We start from the raw sequence: 14159 nt of genomic DNA on the forward strand, positions 1-14159 counted from the left end.
CAAGATGAAGGCCAGCCTCTGCCACTTAGCAGCACCCTGTCTCAAATAAAAAATAAGAAGGGCTGGGGCGCAGCTCAGCGGTCGGGCGCCCGGCTCCATGCCGGCAACTCTCAGCAGAAAATGCCAAGTCGGTCAGTTTTATGTCACCTGTGTTTTATGATGGTCAAGGGAGGCCCCCTGTGAACAGCACTGGGCGGGGGTTCTAGGCGGGGGCCTAGACTCGGTCCGGGAGGCACCGGAGGCTGGGAGCTGGGCAAGGAAGGAAGCGCTTGAGGACAAAGGGCCGAGCCCCCAGCACGCGTGGCGTCCTCTGAGTCACAAATCCTGGAAGCCCAGGGTCAGGGGAGGAAGCCAGCTGGTCCCGCGGGGCCTTCCTGTTTCGGGTCTGACTGCCCCGAGGCAGCGCTGAGGCCACCCGCCCGCCACCTTCCCTGCAGGGTCTCCAAGCCACAGGGCCAGGGCAGGGCTGGGACACGCTGCTCACATGGGGAGACTGAGGCCGGGGCTCGGCAGAGGCGCCCCAGGAGGCGGCCAGGACTCTCACTGGGGCCTCTGAGACCAGGATGGCGGCCCTTTCTGGTAGGGACGTGGCCCGGGCGGGAGGCGCTGGCTTCAGAGCGTGAGTCCCCCACGGTGACCTGGGGGGGGCCTCCAGCCCCACACCCAGAAGGCCCGGCGGAGCCACCCTGCGTGGGAGCAGAAGGAGCAGCCTCCGGAGGTACCGAGGCGCTGCCCTGCGGCAGGGTGGGCCCGCAGAGGGCGACGGCGGGAAGGGCCCGGCCGCGGGCTGCAGCGGGGTCCGCACTCCTGCCCTGGCCAGGCGGCGGTTTATAAAGCACTAGGAAACTTTGACTTTTTCTTGCATCATTAAGATCTTTGTGTTTTAATTCCAAGAATTTTTAAATCCCATTTTGAGACTGAATCTTAAGTACAGAGTGAAGTGTATCTATTATTGTAATTATTGTGATTGGCTTTTAATTGCCCGGTGCCTTGTCGTCGGAAGTCGTTTCTGCGCTTCACTCCGTGTGGCCGTGAAGCGGGCCTGTCACTCGGGGAAGTGCCCCGGCGTGGCTGTCCTCGTTACTGTTATTGCCGTCGTGGTTGTTTTCTTATTCCCACCCCCGCGGGGGTTTCCGGGCCTGCAGCGGGGTGGAGGCTCGCGCGCCCTCTGCCGGCCACGGGCGGGACTGCAGGCCGCGCCGCTCACCGCCGGGTCCTCGCCCGCAGGTGTCACCTCCCGCCACCTGGCGCTCGCCATGCGGACCGCGGGGGCGCCTCCTCCCGGCCCGGCCCTGATGCTCTTGCTGCTGCTACTGGGGGACTCCCAGGGCCTCTTCCCCGAGGAACCGCCTCCGCTCAGCGTGGCCCCCAGGGACTGTGAGTGGGAAGGGACCTTGGGGGCGGTCGAGTCCTGACCGAGGCTCTTGCTTCCAAATGGGGTCCCCTGGCCCTTCCAGGAGGGGCGGCCCCCAGTCGGGAGCCAGTCTAGAAGGGGCGTGACCCCGTCCCACCTCTCCCTAGACCTGAGCCACTACCCCGTGTTCGTGGGCGGGGGCCCTGGGCGCCCCAGCCCCGCGGAGGACACCGAAGACCTCAACATCCAGCGCGTGCTGCGGGTCAACAGGACGCTGTTCATCGGGGACAGGTACAGGGCACTTGGGGACGGCGTGTCCAGGGGTGGCGTTGCCTGACCGGCCTGCTGTTTGGCCGGGTTGTGTGACCTTGGCCTTCGAGGGCTGGGTGGGACTGGCTCGGGTGTGTGAAGGTGGGGACAGTCCCTGGCGGTCCACCATGGTGGTAGAAGGCTGTTCTGGGGTGGGAGGTCTAGTCAGCCAGGAACTAACCACACAGATGCCATGGGGATGGTCAGGAGGGCTTCCCCGAGGAGGTGACATTGGGTGGGACCTAAGTGAATCTTCAGCCAGGGGCACCTGGGGGGAAGGGTATTCCCAGTGAAGGGCAGAGGCTGTGCAAAGGCCCTGGGACAGGGTGGAGCCCAGTCTGCTGGAGGAACAGCATGGCCCTGGTGGCTGAAGCAGAGGGAGTGGGGAGGACAGGGCGGTCAGCTGGCAGAGGACCCTGTGAGCAGTGGCAGGACTTGGGAAGTCATGGAGGGAAAAGAGAGGGGTCCTGGTTCAGGTGGTCACAGGTACCCTCTGGTGCCTGCTGTCGGGAGGACAGACTGGGGACCAGGGCAGAAGCAGGGAGTCCAAAGTGTACTGGTCCAAGGCTGGACAGGGAGACGCCCTGGAGGACCACACGGCCTGGGGTCATCAGGGAGTCTCGGCACAGCCTGCAGGCACGGTGGCCTGAGCCGTGTGGGACCAGGAGGGGAGGGGGCCGGTGTCCGGGGTTCCTCCCAAAGATCGGCCTGAGCCCCTAGACAGACTCGGGAGGTACAGGGTTGGGGGTCTGTCAGACGTGGCCTGGCCACGTTGCCTATGTGACCCATGAACCCCCCCAGACATCCAGGGGCAGCTGGACCCCAGGGTGGGCCTGGGAAGCGCAGGGCTGGAGAGGTGGGAGCATGGGCATCGGCTGGGCGCCACGGGGTTGTGCACAGGAGGGGGCCCACAGAGGAGAGGGCAGGCAGGGGACGTCCCAGAGAGTCACAGGCAGCCAGGAGGGCGGGGCACAGGGGCTGCTTAGGAATGGCATTTGCAGGAAGAGGGTGACCAGCTGGGGGGAGGCCTTGAAGAGGACGAGGAGGGTGGACAGGTGACCGCTGTAACACTGAGAGGTTAGAAGGACCAAGGGCACGTGCCCGCAGAGAGACAGTCCCTCACCCCCACCCCGGCTCTTGCTCTGACACTCCACACAGGAAGTGAGCCGAGGTGGGCGTGTGGGACAGTCTGTCTGGGGACACGCGACCTTGGTCCGCTGAGGTGGGACATCCGGGCATGAGGTGGCCTGCCCTGTGAGTGGACCCGTTACAGGTCGGGTTGGGCCATTAGAGGGTCCACACGGTGTTGGACATGCTCGTGCCAGAGGGGCTGGCGTGTGCCTGCATGTCACCTGTTGGACACCACGTTTGGGGGACAGGGTGGAATGGGGGAGGGATGGCGGAGACCTCCAACCTGCCTGCCTCTGCCCTCTCGCAGGGACAACCTGTACAGGGTGGAGCTGGAGCCGCCCGCATCCACCGAGCTGCGGTACCAGCGGGTGAGGACGGGGTGCAGGCCCGTGGGCAGGGGGCCGGGACCGGGGGTTCCCACCAGCATATCTGGGAGGTTGGGGACCCCGCCCCGCTCACCAGCTCTCTGCCCACAGAAGCTGACCTGGCGCTCCAACCCCAGCGACATAGACGTGTGTCGGATGAAGGGCAAGCAGGAGGTGAGCCGTCCCTGGCCACCCCCAGGCTCGGCCCCGCCCCAGCCCCCGGCCCCGCCCAGGGCCTGCTCCTCCTCCATCCCCTGGTAGGACCCTGAGTTTCTGCCCTGGTGGCCACTCTCCCTGCCGCCCTGACCAGTCCACGGTTGTCCAGCACATGGCCACACGCCTAGGCTGCCCCGACCCGCCCTGGCCCAGGGTCAGGGCTCCTCCTTCACCAGGGCTCGAACCTGCTGTCTCCATGGTTATGCTCAGAGCCTGAACACGCCCCCGAGAGGGTCTTCCGTGTGGCCACGCCCACAGCCCTGACCTTGCCTAACTGCGGAAACCAAGTATCTCCTGGTCTTGGCCCTTCCCTGGTCCGCAGCGGCCCTCGGTTCCGCCCCCACCTGGTCCCCGCGCCTCCTGGCTCCTCCCCCCGCCCTAGCCACGCCCCCCGCAGTCCTAGCCACGCCCACACGGGCCTCCACTCCCCCGACTCTAGGGCGAGTGTCGGAACTTCGTGAAGGTGCTGCTGCTCCGCGACGAGTCCACGCTCTTCGTGTGCGGCTCCAACGCCTTCAACCCCGTGTGCGCCAACTACAGTGTGAGTGTCCCTCAGGGCCTCCCACCCCAGGGCCGGCTTCCAGCCCGTCCCATCCGGCCATGACCCCGTGACCCCTATGAGAAGCCCCCCAGATCTGTCCCCCACCCCGGCTCAAGAAGGGTCAGTGTTTCCGGAGGAGGCCCGGGCAGCCAGGCTGCTGATCTGAGAGCCGGTTTCCGTGGGAACTGGGGTGGACTCGGGTGAAGGGTGAGTCGGTGTGGAAGGAGGTGGACGAGTGACTAGGACCACTCTGAGCAGGAAACTGGGGTTCAGAAAGGCTAAGGGACTGGCCACGGTCACAGGGTCCAGGGGAAAGCAGGATCCCCCTGGAATGGAGGGCGGGGGAAGCCAGAAACAGCCAGACCTCTGCTCAGCCCCCATGTTCCCCACAGATGGACACGCTGCAGCCTCTTGGGGACAACATCAGTGGCATGGCCCGCTGTCCATATGACCCCAAACATGCCAACGTCGCCCTCTTCTCAGGTGAGTGCCCCGGCCCCTGACCCTGAGATCAGCCCCAGTCTGGCACTTTCCATTCTTGAAGACTCCGTGGCTTAACAGGCAGCAGGGGACCAAGTGTCTGTAAAATGGGCAGCGTCTCTGCCACTCGGAGGCTCACTGAGGGTTGGAACTTGGAGAGGGTCTAAACTCAGCCTGGGGTCAGCGATTCAACCTGCCACCAGAACCAGCCCAGGCTCAGGGCCATGGGGTTGGGGCTCACCAGGCTCCGGTCTCGGCCAGGCTTGGGACGGGGTGGTGAGCCCCAGGCTCAGGGCTGAGACTGGGAGCTGGAGTTGGGCCCCTTCAGCCAAGTCTCTCTCAGACCTCCCGCCCACCCTCCCCACGTCCAGGTGGGATGCTCTTCACAGCCACTGTGACCGACTTCCTAGCCATTGACGCTGTCATCTACCGCAGCCTTGGGGACCGGCCCACCCTGCGCACCGTGAAACACGACTCCAAGTGGTTCAAAGGTGAGGCTGGGGGCAGTGCGCCCGGGCCTGGGGGCTGGCGTCATCCAGGCCCCCAGGATCAGGGTGGGGACAGGACGCCCTCCTGGTGTCGGGAAGCCCCGGGCATTTTGACTTGGTTGATCTTTGCCTTCGAGCTGAGTCCCAGGCCTTGTGCCTGCTCGCCCCACGCTCTGCCCCGAGCCTGTCCCCTTCTGCTGGCTTTTTTGAAGCTGAAGCTGGAGAAGACTGGGTCTAAAGTAGAGCTGGCCGGAGGTGGGCGGCTCAGGAGCCTGAAGTGGAAGGACAGGCTGGGCAGCGCCGGCCTCGGCCCGCACACACGCAGGAGGAAGGGGACAAACAGCAGCAGATGTGGCCGTCGGGACGGGGCGGACACGGGGTTTCAGCTTCTGACCTCCTCCCTCCCACGACACTTTTGAGCCCGGCTCCTTTTGCCTGGTGCCACGCTCAGTGCCCCTGACCATAAAAGACCTCCCAGACTGTGGGGCCCGCCCCAGCGCCCCTGGTCCAGGGTGCTGACTGCCCGCCCCCGCAGAGCCCTACTTCGTGCACGCGGTGGACTGGGGCAGCCACGTCTACTTCTTCTTCCGGGAGATCGCCATGGAGTTTAACTACCTGGAGAAGGTGAGGCCACGTTCCTGGAAGCTGGGCAGTGGGCACAGCCCCAGGGGCTCTGTGGGGGGTGTGGCGGGGGAAGTGGGTCGGTGACGCTCCAGCAGCTCTGCGGGAGACACCATGGGAAGGCCACCTGGATACACTGCTGTCGCCGCCCACCCAGCTGCTGTCCACTCACCCCCATCCACTGTCCACCTCCCTGCCACCCTCCATTCCCCCATCTGCCCTCCAGCCACCCACGGCTCCACTGACCCCTTGGCCCATTCCCCACCTGCCCCCACCCACCCACCCACCTGCTCCTCCCACAGACCTGTTCACCCCTCCACCTTCCTGCCCCTGTGTCCACACCGCCCGCCGCCCATCAGTCTGTCCTGATTACCAGCTCGTCCACCCCCCCCACCTCTCCTCCGCCTGTGCATCCAGTTACCTAGCCACCCGCTTCTCCCTCGGAACCAACAGGCCACCCCCCACCCCCCACCACCCCCTGCCCCAGCCTCCCATCCACCCCCCAATCCCCCACTCCCCACCACCCACCGCCCCAGCCTCCCATCCACCCCCCACTCCCCCATCCCACCCCACCCCCTACCACCCACCCACCCAGCCTTTCATCCACCCCCCACTCCCCCACCCACCCCACCCACCGCCCCAGCCTCCCATCCACCCCCCACTCCCCCACCCCACCCCACCCCCCACCACCCACCCACCCAGCCTTTCATCCACCCCCCACTCCCCCACCCACCCCACCCCCCACCACCCACCGCCCCAGCCTCCCATCCACCCCCCACCCACCCACCTGTCCCACTCTCTGTGCCTTCACCACCCCCTCCTCTGCCTGCCCATCCACCCCCCTCCCTGAGACCACTGCTGCCCTCCCCCTCCCCTCCCCCTCGCCCATTCTTGGGGGCAGCCCCTCGTCCACCCGCCTGCTGACCTGTTGCCGTCTCCTTTCTCAGCCTCCTCCTCGTGTGTCCCTTCTCCAGACTTGCTCTGTCCCCAGCCCCGTCCCTCCCGCCCTCCCTTCCCTACTCACCTGCCGCTGTCCGTCCAGCTGTCCTGTCCACCCAGCCTCCCAGCCCACCCAGGCAGCCACCCGGCAATAAGGGGCAAAGGCCGTCACTTTGCTGTGTGACTTGGGGCTGGCCACTCCTTCTGCTGCGCCTCAGCGTCTGCGTGTGCAGCGGGACCGTGGCCTCCTCGCAGAGCCGGGAGGAGCCTCCGTGGCTGGCCCTGGCCGGCGGGCAGCTGGCCGTGGTGGGTCTCGCCCAGGCGCAGGCTCAGGCCCTGCCGTCGGCTGTGCCCAGGTGGTGGTGGCCCGCGTGGCCCGCGTGTGCAAGAACGACGTGGGGGGCTCCCCGCGCGTGCTGGAGAAGCAGTGGACGTCCTTCCTGAAGGCGCGGCTCAACTGCTCGGTGCCCGGGGACTCCCACTTCTACTTCAACGTGCTGCAGGCCGTCACGGGCGTGGTCAGCCTGGGGGGCCGGCCCGTGGTCCTAGCCGTCTTCTCCACCCCCAGCAACAGGTCGGTGGGCGCCAGCGGCGCAGGCGGCCTGGGGGGATGGTCCTGGGTGGGCAGACTGAAGCCGAGGGCAGCAGCCCCCCAGGGCGAGGCAGAGCAGGCGAGGGCTCGCGTCCCTGGGCTGGCCGGCTGCCTGGGGACGAGGGAGGGCTTCCTGAGCCGGGCGGGGTGCGGGTCCCAGGAGGAGGCAGGGCCGCCAGGGCACAGCAGCGGGAGGAGCACAGGGGGACAGGCCATGCGGCAGCCTGGCCCCCCTCCTGAGAGCGCTGGGGACACACAGGAGACTGAGGAGCGGGCGAGGGAGGTCAGAGCTGAGGCTTCAGAGCGGGGACAGGGTCCACGGGACAAGAGCAGCCGCTGGCAGACGGACATCCAGGCAGGGACGTCCCTGAGCACGAGGTGGCCTTGGACAGGGACCCGGGTGCCTTCCTGGGGCGCGGCCCCTCCAGGCTCACCAGGGTGCCCTCCGACCCAGCATCCCCGGCTCGGCCGTCTGCGCCTTCGACATGACCCAGGTGGCCGCCGTGTTCGAGGGCCGCTTTCGAGAGCAGAAGTCCCCCGAGTCCATCTGGACACCGGTGCCCGAGGATCAGGTGCCACGGCCCCGGTGAGAGCCCCTCAGTGCTGGCACACGGGCCCGGTGGTGTCCTGGTGCCCCGGACATTGGGGGGGCCCTCGGGTGGTCACCGAGCTGTCACTGAGTTTACCTGTGTCCATCACGCCCAGGGGGTGCCAAGGCCCTGGGGCAGCGTGGCCAGTTCCCAGGTGGACTAGGCCCCTCTGTGGGGACCCGTATCTGCCTGACCGGCCTCTCCCTCCCAGGCCCGGGTGCTGCGCGGCCCCGGGCACGCAGTACAACGCGTCCAGCGCCCTGCCCGACGAGATCCTCAGCTTCGTCAAGACCCACCCACTGATGGACGAGACGGTGCCCTCGCTGGGCCACGCACCCTGGATCGTGCGGACCCTGATGCGGTCAGTGCTGGGGGCCCGGGGCTGGGGTCCAGGTAGCACAGGGCCCACTGAGCCCGTGGAGGACACAGGGAGTCGTCCTGTGTGGGCACGCACAACATGGCTGAGTGCCAGCCTCTGAGGCCACCAAGAGAGCTGGAGATGGACAGAGAGAGAGGGGCAGAGGGGACAGACAGACAGGAGAGCCAGGCAGATACAGAGGCGGCCAGGCCGGGCCCTCGGGGTCTCTGTCCTGCTGGGCACAGGGTGTCCCCGTGTGGCTGCAGGCTGGTGCCCACCCACCACTCTGTCCTGCGCCTCACGTTTATGGGTGACAGTGTCCCTGTGACCATGCCTGGGCCCCCACACTGGTGGCACATGGGAACCAGGGTGCCCTGGGTGCTGCTGGCCACCCTGACCCCCGCCCCGGCCTCCAGGCACCCGCTGACTCGCGTGGCTGTGGACGTGGGCGCTGGCCCCTGGGGCAACCAGACGGTGGTCTTCCTGGGCTCCGAGGTGGGTACTGTCCTCAAGTTCCTCGTCCGGCCCAGCACCAGGCTCTCGGGTCCTGCTGGACCCAGCGTCTTCCTGGAGGAGTTTGAGACCTACCGGCCAGACAGGTGAGTCTGGGCGGTGGGCGGCGGGCGGTGGCCGGACGGGCCTGAGCCTCATGCAGCCTCCTGCCTGCCCCAGGTGTGGACGGCCCGGCGGTGCTGAGACAGGGCAGCGGCTGCTGAGCCTGGAGCTGGACACAGCCTCAGGTGGCCTGCTGGCGGCCTTTCCCCACTGCGTGGTCCGTGTACCTGTGGCCCGCTGCCAGCAGTTCTCGGGGTGCATGAAGTGAGTCCCCCCTGGGCCGCGTGGGGGAAGCGGGGGGGGGGGTCATGGGAGAGAACCAGGTCGAGTCAAGGGCTCCGCAGCACCCTGACTCACAGAGCAATGAACTCAGCAGAGGGCACAGCAGTGCAAAGGCCCTGGGGCAGGACTGAGCCTGGTGTGTTGGAGGGACAGCCAGGAGCCCGTGTGGCTGGAGCAGAGGAAGTGAGGGGGGAGGGGAGGAGGGTGGCAGGGAGGGGAAGGGCAAGTCGTGCAGGGAGGACTTGGCCTTCGCTCTGAGAAGGTGGGAGCCCTGGAGGACCATGGGAGGACCAGGGAGGAACCTGGCTCAGGTGTTCAGGGTGCCCTCTAGTGGTTGCTATGGGGAGGACATTCTGTGGTGGACCTGGGAAGGGAGGCCAGGGTGGGAGGCTGGTTCCTTCCCTGCCTCTGGGTGGGAAGGTCAGAGGCCTTCCTGTGGTGGCCCAGCCTGGGCTCACCCCAGCTCCCGGGCCCTGCCTGCTGTCACTGCAGACAGGATCCCACAGCATGGGGGGGCGACTGGGGCCAGCCTGCCTTGCCCCAGGCTCAGTTTCCTTACCTGTAAAATGGGAAATGAAGAACACCCAAGACGGGCCAGGAGGACTCGGGAACTAGTGACAGTGACAGGGCCTGGCACCCAGGGGCCACCCTAGTGACTGTGACGTGGTCCATTCCAGGAACTGCGTGGGCAGCCAGGACCCCTACTGTGGGTGGACTCCTGACGGCTCCTGCGTCTTCCTCAGCCCTGGCACCAGGTACCGGGGACAGGCGGAGCCCAGGGGTCAGACCTGCCCCACAGCCCAAGCCCCTGCCCTGCCCGGGCTGTGTGGAGGGCGACTGCTGACCTGCCTCTGTCCCCCTCCGCCAGAGCCACCTTCGAGCAGGATGTGTCCGGGGCCAGCACCTCAGGCTTAGGGGACTGCACAGGTAAGGGGTCAAAGGGAAGCCAGGCGGGGAGGGGCCGCCAGCCTCAGTCCTGTCCCCCCCCTGCCCTGGGTGGTAGGCTTTGGGGAGTGCACGGGTCAACTTCCTGGCTAGAGAGGTGGGGGAAGACAGATCCCAGAAGACAGACAGACACCAGGAGATACATGCTAAGAGATAGACAGATGGACAGACAAGCTCTGGGAGGCAAGGAGACACTGTGGGCAGACAGACAGCCCGTCCTGAGAGGCAAGTACTGGGGACAGATGCCCACAGACAGACTGACAGGCTTTGAGGTGGACAGAGAAGGCAGGTGTGGCGCCACGGGTCATCCCAGCTGCTCAGGAGGTCCAGGCGAGAGGATGGCAATTTGAGGCCAGCCTCAACTAGCAAGATCCTGTCTCAAAATAAAATGGGCTGGGGCGCCGCTCAGTGGTGGGAGGCCTGGGTTCAATCTAGAGAGCCGCCCCCTCCCAAAGAAAGAAAGGACCCGGTGGCGACCAGAGAAGACCCCCCTGCGGGCCTGCTCATGGCCACACCCACCCGCCCTGCAGGCCTCCTGCGAGCCAGCCTCTCGGAGGAGCGGGCCGGGCTGGTGTCCGTGAACCTGCTGGTGACCTCGTCGGTGGCGGCCTTCGTGGTGGGCGCCGTGGTGTCCGGCTTCAGCGTGGGCTGGTTCGTGGGCCTGCGCGAGCGGCGGGAGCTGGCCCGCCGCAAGGACAAGGAGGCCATCCTGGCGCACGGCGGCGGCGAGGCGGTGCTGAGCGTGAGCCGGCTGGGCGAGCGCCGCGGGGCGGGCGCCGGGGGTCGCGGCGGCGGCGCCGGGGGTCCCCCCGAGGCGCTGCTGGCGCCCCTGATGCAGAACGGCTGGGCCAAGGCCACGCTGCTGCAGGGCGGCCCGCACGACCTGGACTCGGGGCTGCTGCCCACGCCCGAGCAGACGCCGCTGCCGCAGAAGCGCCTGCCCACCCCGCACCCGCACGCGCACGCCCTGGCGCCGCGCGCCTGGGACCACGGCCCCGCGCTGCTGTCCGCCTCCGCCTCGTCCTCGCTGCTGCTGCTGGCCCCGGCCCGCGCCCCCGAGCAGCCCCCCGCGCCCGGCGAGCCGGGCCCCGACGGCCGCCTCTGCGCCCCGCGCCCCGGCCGCGCCTCGCACGGCGACTTCCCGCTCACCCCCCACGCCAGCCCGGACCGCCGGCGCGTGGTGTCGGCGCCCACGGGCCCCTTGGACCCCGCCTCGACCGTCGACGGCCTCCCCCGGCCCTGGAGCCCACCCCCGACGGGCAGCCTCCGGAGGCCGGGCCCCCACGGCCCGCCGGCCGCCGCCCTGCGCCGCACGCACACGTTCAACAGCGGCGAGGGCCGGCCCGGCGACCGCCACCGCGGCCGCCACGCCCGGCCCAGCACGGACTTGGCCCACCTCCTCCCCTATGGGGCGGGGGACAGGACTGCGCCCCCGGTGCCCTAGGCGGGCCCGACGCCTTCGCAGTGCAGCCACGGGAACCGAGCCAGAGGCCCCGCGGCCAGGCCCGGGCCAGCGCCCGGGGGCCCGGCCCCGCCCCGCCCTCGTGGGGTCCCCTCGGCCACACGGAAGCACAAGAGCTCGCGGACCCCGACGGGCGAGGACGCTGGGGGCGGGGGCTGGCGGGGGACTGGCTACCCCCCGGGGCGGCCTGCACATGGATTTTGGTTTCTTTTGCAGTTTTCTAACTAATTGCACAACTCCGTTCTCGGGGTGGCAGCCGGGCTCCGGCGGGCCGGGAGGGGCCGCAGCTGCAGACCCAAGCCCCCCCAGGTCCCTCCTCGCCCCTGGCCCCTGGCGTGTGTGGGTGTGTGTGCGTGTGCATGCCGTGTTCGTGTGCAGGGGGCCGGGGAGGCGTGCGTGTGCGTGCCTGTGGGCTGCGGTGGGCGTGTGCGTCGGGGTGGGCCGCGGGGCCGTGTGTGTGTCTATGTGTGAGCCAGGCGCCCGCCGCCTGGGCATTGGCTGAGCCGACCCCCGGCTTCCGGAAGGCCGGGGCCTCCGAGGTGCCGGTTAGGAGTTCGCACCCGCTTCTGTGGAGGGCAGCGGGGACAGGCCGGGCGGCAGGGGACGGAGAGCCTGCCCGGAAGTCACACTGGCAGCAGCCATCTAAAGGGCTGGGGGTCTGGGGGGCGGCAGAGGCGGGTGGGGCCCCCCTGTAAATATGACCCCAGGGTGGTCAGAGAGTCCCATGCCACCCTACCCCTTGTGACTTCCCCCTTCAGCCTCCGGCTGACCATGCATGCCACGTGGCCAGCCCCTTCCCAGACCCTCTCTGGAGATTGCCTCCCCGCTCCTTCCCCATCAATAAAACTCTGTTTACAACCACCGGCCCCCAGGCTCCGCGTCTGCTCTGTGACCTCGAGGTGGCTGAGGACAACTGGGGACACGGTTGACACCCACAGCCAGGCCAAGGGAGTCAGGTGTGAACTGTGGGGAGTCCAGGGGGATCCCCATTTCTGAGTGTTTCTTTAGCGGACATTCAGTGTGCGCCACCTGTACAGCCCACCCCCACTGGGGCCCGAGGACCCTACCCTTTCTTTTTTTTCTTTCTTTTTTTTAAATTTTTTTTTTTAAAGAGAGAGAGAGAGAGAAGTTTTTTAATATTTATTTTTTAATATTCGGTGGACACAACATCTTTGTTGGTATGTGGTGCTGAGGATGGAACCCTGGCTGCACACATGCCAGGCGAGCGCGCTACCGCTTGAGCCACATCCCCAGCCCCGAGGACCCTACCCTTGCAGGACCCGAAGCCCAGTCTGGGGACCAGTAGCCTGTGGTGAACTAGGTCTGAACACATAGGGCGCTTGTGACAGCCAGGGTCCGGGAAAATGTGTTTGAGCTGGTGATGGGTATGACCAAGACAGACAGCGGGACACGGTGCAGGCTGACATGGGGGAGAGGTATGGAGTGGCCAGGGAGGGCTTCCTAGGTGTCCTGTCAACTGAGAGGTCAGCGGAGGAGCAGGCCAGTGGAGGGCTGCAGAGAGTATCCATGTGCAAGAAGCCCGTGGCCAGAGAGTGGGTGCAGGAGGAAGAGGGGGCGAGGGGACGGGGAGGTGAGCCGTCACTGCCATCCATGTCCAGAGCTGCTACTTCCCATCCGAAACCTCAGGTCCATTGGACCCCGAGTCCCCCTTCCCCTCCCCCTGGCCTTGTGAATTTTAATTGGGACACAGAGCTATGGGGATTTTAAGATGGGATGTGACCTGCTGGTTTTGGGAGAGGGCTTTGGCCACGCCACCATGGCTTTCCATGCAGCTCTCTCTGGGGGCTGGACCCTGGGCACAGGATGGGAAGGGACAGGCCAGTTCCCTGGCCTTGGGAGACCAGCAGGGCAGAGCCTGCTGCAGCCTCCACAGCTGCTCTCTATCGGCCCTGTGTGTCTGTCTTTGTGGGTCCGCTCCTGACAGCGGCTCTGTGGGCCTGTCACTCTGTGTGGGGTGTCCAGCTCTGAGTCTCTGGCTCTGTCTGGGCCTCTGCTGTCTTTGTGTCATTCTGGTCCATGTGTTCCTGAGTGTTTACCCTGCCTTTCAACCAGGGCTGCCACCGTGAGCCAGGGGTCCGTCTCTGAGCCTAGGGGTTCCACTAGGACAGACTCCTAGGTCACCCTCACAGCTGAACTCAGCCCACGAGTGTCTGGGCTGGAAGAAAGGGCCATGGCAGGCACCGCGGGTGCGCTGGCACTTCATACTTGAGTGTTTGGAACTTGGTTTTAAGGCTGCAAGCGGCCCTGCCTGGCCGAGCCGTGGAGCGCAGCCAAAGCAGTTCCCCAAGGTCAACGTGTAGCCCCCAGATGCATCGATGTGGAAACGAGGGGCTCGGGGCTGGGTTCCTTCCCCAGCACCACACACACACACACACACACACACACACACACACACACAGAGCATGCCAGTCTCCACTGAGGAACAAGATAGCTAAGAAAGCCCTGGGAGGAGGGTGAGTCTGGCTTCGTGGGTGGGAGGCCCAGCCCCGGGGAAGCTGGGCACCGTCTAAGCGCATCAAGCGGAGCCGTGTTGCGCTGAGCTGTCATTCAGAACCGGGGCGAAGAGGCAGCGTGTGTGTGCTCCAGGCGGGGACAGAGAGGGCAGAGGTATGGCCCAGCCCCTCCACCCTGGGCAGGCCTGGACGCCAGGCTGTGCAGAGACAGGTGGACCTTCGGTCCTCCCTGTTCATGAAGCCACAGGGGAACAGGCCTGCAGGTTGGCACAGACCACCCCTGCCCATGGACAGACAGACTGCTCCAACCTGCACCCTTCTGCAGAGCCGGGGCCTTGCACCAGAGCCGGGCTCCTCCCCAGCCATTGCTATTTGACACTACTCGTTACTGACCTCCCTGATTAAATCAGAACCCCCACAGAACCCCTCTTCATTTTAAAAAAGAAAGAGGACGTGG

General features: G+C 66.7%; 1 protein-coding gene across 2 annotated transcripts; it reads left to right on the top strand.

Annotated features, from left to right (window-relative positions):
• The first annotated feature begins 371 nt into the window (after window positions 1-371).
• Window positions 372-12080, top strand: Sema6b (semaphorin 6B). Of its 2 annotated transcripts, none has more exons than XM_026404222.2 (17): window positions 372-718; window positions 1228-1377; window positions 1522-1645; window positions 3102-3162; window positions 3271-3333; window positions 3815-3916; window positions 4309-4399; window positions 4768-4887; window positions 5420-5508; window positions 6801-7018; window positions 7491-7622; window positions 7838-7987; window positions 8401-8583; window positions 8657-8803; window positions 9499-9576; window positions 9690-9748; window positions 10297-12080. In XM_026404222.2, exons 2-17 carry the CDS (start codon window positions 1257-1259, stop codon window positions 11208-11210), a joined length of 2652 nt encoding a protein of 883 aa, XP_026260007.2. In that variant the 5' UTR covers window positions 372-718; window positions 1228-1256; the 3' UTR covers window positions 11211-12080. The 2 variants fall into 2 exon arrangements, with proteins under 2 accessions (XP_026260007.2, XP_026260006.2); XM_026404221.2 differs by having other exon boundaries at window positions 372-579.
• Window positions 12081-14159: the final 2079 nt, after the last annotated feature.

This window comes from Urocitellus parryii, chromosome 3, assembly GCF_045843805.1.
Source record: "Urocitellus parryii isolate mUroPar1 chromosome 3, mUroPar1.hap1, whole genome shotgun sequence".
Classification (NCBI taxonomy): domain Eukaryota; kingdom Metazoa; phylum Chordata; class Mammalia; order Rodentia; family Sciuridae; genus Urocitellus; species Urocitellus parryii.

What these genes read in the sequence shown, in the direction of transcription:
- Sema6b (XM_026404221.2), top strand. An exon ending in CCGTGTGCGCCAACTACAGT is followed by an intron (nt 3,917 to 4,308) that starts GTGAGTGTCCCT and finishes TGTTCCCCACAG; the next exon opens with ATGGACACGCTGCAGCCTCT. An exon ending in TTCTCCACCCCCAGCAACAG is followed by an intron (nt 7,019 to 7,490) that starts GTCGGTGGGCGC and finishes CCTCCGACCCAG; the next exon opens with CATCCCCGGCTCGGCCGTCT.